This window comes from Eptatretus burgeri, chromosome 11, assembly GCF_056783735.1.
Source record: "Eptatretus burgeri isolate ZD-2024b chromosome 11, Ebu_testis_v1, whole genome shotgun sequence".
In the NCBI taxonomy this organism is placed as follows: Eukaryota; Metazoa; Chordata; class Myxini; order Myxiniformes; family Myxinidae; genus Eptatretus; species Eptatretus burgeri.
This window is the reverse complement of record NC_140971.1, coordinates 25,948,050-25,954,481: the sequence shown is the minus strand read 5'-3', so window position 1 is coordinate 25,954,481 and position 6,432 is coordinate 25,948,050. Positions and strand designations below refer to the sequence as shown.

The window sequence follows — 6,432 nt, the reverse complement described above, 5'->3', positions numbered from 1 at the left end:
CTCTCACTCCCCTCCCTCATTTGTACCTTATTAGTCTCGCCCGAAGGGGATGTGAGACTGTTGCGATGCCCCCTTGCTGTCTGTCTGCGTGTGTCCACGTCTATATATTTTCACTTTTAAAATGTTTTTCTTTGCAACCGCTTGTCCCATCATGCGAAACTTTAAACACAGGAGGGACTCCCCATGGAGAACATTTTATTGCTGATTCTGACGTCATCGGTGATGTGGTATGGCAGCCATATTGTATTAAAGGACAAAAAAAAAAAAACACACGGACATCATTTTCTGTGAAAGTGCTCAATGTAAAAAAATTGAAACTTGGCATTCTATTCCAATCTTTCTAGTCTAATCATACATTTGATTGATTGAGTATCCAGCGTGGTGCAACTGTTTGTGCAGCATATGGTGTAACAATTGCTCACATCTCATTGCAAAGGGTAGGTCGACAGTAGTGCAGCATAGAACAAGTCCATTACCGATGACTTCTTAAACTAGAGAACCGAGGGCTCAGTAACCCTTCAAGACTGTACAAGTTCATGAACACGTATTTCGCCATCAACCCATCACAGCTACAAGTGTAATTTCATGGCGAATGATCTCGCCGGCAGATTGGTGAACTAAAAAACGCAATGAATGATGATAAGAACTGTTTGTGGAATATCTAGATGTGTGTAGATCTAGATGCGTGTAGATCTACGGAGAGGAAGTTTTGTGGATCGTTTCCAGGAAGTTCCCGCCAAGTTTGCCAGCAGAGGGAGCTTGGCACTTGCGCCGTAAGAAAAGCACGACAAAGGAATGATTTGACAGATAATAATAACAATAATAATGCTGAATATGTAATCAAGTAATTTATCATTGTAAATATTGCTCACGGGACGATGAATGAAAAAGGAAATAGTGATAAGCTTGCGTGAGTGTTTATGCTTCTATTTTGGGGGCGGTGAATGGGTAAATGGAATAATTTTTTTTTTCTCGCACCACTTTATGATTCACATGAGTGATATTGTATTTCTCGAGTGGAAATCCTCGACAGACATCGTCATTAAAATTTAACCGTGAGGAGACTTTGGAACAAAGCTGCGATGAGACGTCGTAGTCGGCACCGTTTGGTGTTTCGGTGAAGCGAGGGCGCACCAGAGAACCGGCCTTGGGATCGTGGGGGGAGGAGATTGAGGGTCCGTTCGTGTCGGCCGCCAGCGAGGCCGTCATGGCGGCGGGAGGAACAGCGGCTGCTGCTGCCGCCGCCGCCGCCGCCGCTGCAGCAGCGGCCGTGGCGGCGGCGGCTGGAGGGACGGGTGCGGCGCCTGGTGCCCTCCTTCGAGAGCCCATGTACAACTGGCAGGCGACCAAGACCACGGTGAAGGAACGCTTCGCCTTCATGTTTAACAACGAGGTTCTGAGTGATGTGCACTTTCTCGTGGGGAAGGGTGTGCAGACGCAGCGCATCCCGGCGCACAAGTTCGTGCTCGCCGTGGGCAGCGCCGTGTTCGACGCAATGTTCAACGGTGGGATGGCGACCACGTCCTCGGAGATCGAACTACCTGATGTCGAGCCTGCGGCCTTCCTCGCCCTGCTCAAGTGAGTTGTGTATGGTTCGGGGTTCGGGGGGCGGAGGGGGGGAGATTGAAAAAGGTTATTCTGTGAAATCCCCCTCTCTGATTCAACCCCCCTCTCTGATTCAACCCCCCTCTCTGATTCAACCCCCCTCTCTGATTCAACCCCCCTCTCTGATTCAACCCCCCTCTCTGATTCAATCCCCCTCTCTAATTCAACCCCCTCTCTAATTCAACCCCCTCTCTGATTCAACCCCCTCTCTGATTCAACCCCCTCTCTGATTCAATCCCCCTCTCTGATTCAACCCCCTCTCTAATTCAACCCCCTCTCTAATTCAACCCCCTCTCTGATTCAACCCCCTCTCTGATTCAACCCCCTCTCTGATTCAATCCCCCCTCTCTGATTCAACCCCCTCTCTGATTCAACCCCCTCTCTGATTCAACCCCCTCTCGAATTCAATCCCCCCTCTCTAATTCAACCCCCTCTCTAATTCAATCCCCCCTCTCTAATTCAACCCCACCGCGCCCCCACCTTTCTTCATGGTCCACTTTAGAACGACCTCACTGGGTTGTCTTTGTTACACTGTTAATGAAGCACTTCCCAGTCCATCCCACCTGCGTCCAGTCCTCTCTCAGCCCTCCTGATCCTAAGCAATGCTCTCTGGTCCCCAAGGTGTTGGTAGGGATGTCATGGTTGGATGTGTGGGTTCGAGGGAGGGAATATCGAAGGACAAGCAGGTCCATCACGGAGAAGGCACCAACAACCTCCACAAAATAAGGGGAAATGGGGTGGTTTTAAAAATGTATGATTTCTGGTTTTTGGGAGTGGGGGGTTCAATGGATAGCTGTTGTGTGCGGCCTGTGGCTGCTGCTTGGGGCGTGGCTGTGCCGCCAATGCAGTGCCCTCTATTACCAGTACATTGGTACTCGTTTAACCGACGTCGGAAAGGATGACTGGTTGAGTCAACCCCACCTGGTGTTGATTCACTGGCCGACGGGCTCAAACTCGAGACCCTAAGATCTTAACCCAGCCACCGTTGGGCCAACCCCAGGCTTGGTGGTTTAATTAAAACGTGACGCGTTCACACTTTGCAACACCCACACCTTTTGATCACTTACTCTGACGACACTGTATTCCCAAATTTTACATCATAGCCATATTGTGGGCAATTTAATCTGATTCCGGTCAGACAAACAGATAGACCTTAGACGGTGATTCTCGGACAGAATTCAAATATGAGAAGAAACTTAAATATATTGATTCGGAGACCTACCTGTTCGAGGCTGACACGACGGCCTAGTCTGGAGGTACGCACGCACACTCGTCTCTAAGCTGTCCAGCCTGGATTCAAATCTCAGCCTAGCTATAAACTGTCAGCCTGGTTTCACAAGCAGGGTGATTCATCAATGTGCATTCCATCCTTCGGATGGACGTTAAACGAGTCTCTCGTCAGCCAGCATTAGTTGGTGGACGTTAAAGATCCCACGGTGTCCTTTGCGAAGAGTAGGTGAGATATTGCCGGCACCATGGCCAAATTCCAAATTCCTACCCAAACTAGTCGAATGTCAGGCCTGGCCAGCTGGTTCGTGAAGACTCAGGCCAAACTCCCCCCCCCCCCCCCCCCGTCCAACCCCACAAGGATGGGATAATTGCAGCCGTTGAAGAACAAGAAGACCTACCTGTTCGACAAAATAGCGATTTGGACTGATAAACTATGTCTGGCCTGAAGTCAAGTGTGCGGGCGTTTTCCATCACCTGATCGCAAGTCTTCGTGGTGCTAAAAGTCGAGACTGCGAGAAGTACTTTAATTTTGGGATTCGGGAAAAGCCATCTGTTCATCATAACCTGATGCTACAAAAGTTATGATGAAATTAAGTGATGGAAACTGATGGTAAATACAACTGATTGTCAACATCTATGTCTGCATCAAATGGAATGGTGACATGGACACCAAGGGGTAGCCTGCTGCATCTCCACTCTGTTTTGGGCTTTTTTACACGGTTAATGAGGATTTTGAATTGTAGCTGGAAAAAATGCAACTTTTGGTTGAGTTACAGTCTGTGAAAATCACTACTTGACCACACACTACTAAAAGCTGTGTCAGCTGCTACACTGCTAACTGCAGTATCAGTCGGCTACACAGACTTTGGAAACGTTTTTTTTGTGTGTGTGTTCGCAATGCTGGTCCCTAAACATGGGGAATGTGTGGGAGGTGGCACCCTATTGGTCAGGACAATCACATCAACTGCTAGTGTGACACTTGGGTCCACGATCACCGTTCCAGTTAAGAGATGCCATTAAATATAATTGCTCGTGAGACAGCTTGCCATCCCCTCTCTTTGGGGAAATCCACTCTGTTCTGTGTTTTAATGGCCAAGTAGTCCCCAAACAGAAACCATTTATGGTATGACCAGCCATTAGCTCGCTAGCCCTGTGAGTTCGGATGTTTGCGCTTTTGTATGACCATGAGCTTTGGCCTTCGAGCCAAGGTGCATGTATATCGGTTTGACGAGCCTTGTTTGACTGTGTACTTTTGTCTTGAGGTTGATGTACTCTTGCTTACCTTTTCCTACAAAAAGGCATCTCTCACGAGAGATCACCAGTGAGATAGAAATTCATCTGTGGATTGATTCCCCTTCCAAGGGGGGTTCTGGGGAGCTAGTATTGCCAAAAAAGGCCTCTCAAGCCACTCATCATTTGTGTGTGTGTACCTGTTCTCCTTCATTACAAGTTTTTCCTCATTCTCAATGCTTCCTCCCCAGTAATTTGTGCTCTTCCAATGCTTAATTCAACAATCTGTATCACGATCTGAATTGTGCTTTGTAACCTTTTTAAATACTGCACTGTATTGACCATTTCTTTTAGTAAAGGCATGTAAGGAAATGAGTGTACATGCCGTGTTACTGTTTTTGCCCCACGACATGGCGGATATGCTCTGGTTGCAGGGCATGAAGTTGAGGAAATATTGTCTTCATTGGACAGGTATTTCGGAAGCACGAAGGCAGTTGTGAGGGGTGGGGGGGGGGAGAAGGCAAAACATAAATCCAACCCACTGTGGGGGCACTGTGGAGATTTTGAGACTCGTCGAAAAAAAAAATAAATTAAGTAGTGGTCTCCATCCACAGTTCCAGAAACTAACTGTTTCTTACTGGAACATTTGGTCAATCCGTGCACACCTCACTGCCACTTTAGAAGACTTCTGCTTCTCCTTCTCCTTCTCCTTCTCCTTCTCCTCCACGTATGTGCGTGTCAGCACATACGTAGGCGGAGTTCACGAGGACTTGATGTCTATCTCACCCAATCCGGGGGATGCGAGCGAGGTTGCCGACGGTCGGCCAATAAGCGTAGCCCACACAGGACCATATTACTCTCCTTGTTTGAGGGGCGGTTCACCGCGACGGCCGTCACACCCCCCCCTCCACCCCCGGTCCAGTCAGCGGACTTGGCACCCATTTCGGCCATTCACGGGGGCGACGAGCGAATTGCGTGACGGAACCGTCCAATGAGGAGGCGAGTGGCGAGGAAAGAAATCCCTCCCTCCTGAAGAGGAAGAAGTGGTGGTCTGGACCAGCAAGGGGAGAGATGGTGTGTTCGTAGCAGGAGCGTTGGCCAGTTCGTGAAATCGTGGCGTTTTGCCAAGCAACGAGGATCGTGTGTGAGACGTTCCTGGTGGGATAGGACATTCTCAGTCCAGGCATTTTCTAACCTGGCATCCAAAGCCAGTGAGTGGTTGTCGACGAGGGCTCTGCAGATGGTTGTGGTCATGGACTTCGGGCCTTGGGTTCGAGTCCCACCAGTGGTTCGGAGTCGGTGTGGCCGCACGAGGTGGACTGCAGTATCAGTCGGCTACACAGACTTTGGAAACGTTTTTTTTTTGTGTATGTGTGTGTGTGTTCGCAGTGCTGGTCCCTAAACATGGGGAATGTGTGGGAGGTGGCACCCTATTGGTCAGGACCAATAGGGCCGGCTCTTCCGACTGAAGACCCATTGGGTCCGTTTTCTTTTTGGGTATTTGTGTGTGTGTGTGTGTGTGTGCGTGTGTGTGTCCTTGGGCCCTGTCTGTAAGTAGAAACTTAAGTGCCTGTGTTCCTTGTAAATTACATTTTCTTTAGTCATGATATCTCTGCTCTTTGTGTGTTTCCTCCCCCCCCCCCATTATAAATAAATCACCCGTTAAATGTTTCAGCTTGTTTCTGTGCTTTCTTTATTGGTTTAGCACGGTGCGTGTTGGGATATTTGGAAGCGGAAAATTGTGCATTTGGATCAACGGACCCCAGTAACCATCCGCTCGGGTTACGCACGGTTTGAGCACACTAGCGGCTCGTTCCGCTCGAGCTCCGCCGAGGGTGAATTTCCCCGGTAGTTTGGACGATGTGGGTATTTAGGTAAATTGAAATTGGCAATCGACCCTATCCCACGCGATCGACCTATTGGCGATCTTCGGTCTGATAAGGGACCCGTCGGCTCCGGAGTTATCCGGGGTGACGACCTATAAATTCCGGGTGTTCAGTGGAGCCGACTCTATTGCTCCATCTAGCGGTCGTGCTCGTCGCCGACACCCAGCACCACAACAATACATTTTGTGCACACAGAATGATCAAATTTGAGACAAATTAAATAATGCTACCAGAATGGCACTCAATAGAGCGCATAACTCCGCTTGGCTAGATAGTTTGCGTTTTGTATCCCACTGATAGGCCGGATCTGCATCTGGACCTAAACCGAAACCAAAATCGAATCGGCTTGTTCTTGTCATCTACCCAACTCCTCTACCTAGTTTGTCTATGAGCAGGATATCTCAAAAATGTTGTGGACAGATTACGACAAACAGGTTGAAACATGAACTCTGTCCACTTTTGGTGCGAGAGAATAATAGCT

At 48.8% G+C, this 6,432-nt stretch overlaps 1 protein-coding gene across 3 annotated transcripts in view; it reads left to right on the top strand.

Annotated features, from left to right (window-relative positions):
* The first annotated feature begins 986 nt into the window (after positions 1-986).
* LOC147016697 (BTB/POZ domain-containing protein 2-like) overlaps positions 987-6,432 on the top strand; it is a 73,730-nt gene continuing 68,284 nt past the window's right edge. For 2 of the 3 annotated variants that reach the window (XM_085845636.1, XM_085845633.1), the window contains exon 1: positions 987-1,578. In XM_085845636.1, coding sequence (XP_085701762.1) covers positions 1,208-1,578 — 371 coding nt within the window. In that variant the 5' untranslated portion in view covers positions 987-1,207. The remainder of the gene's footprint in view (positions 1,579-6,432) is intronic. The other variant, XM_085845635.1, reaches the window with a different exon arrangement.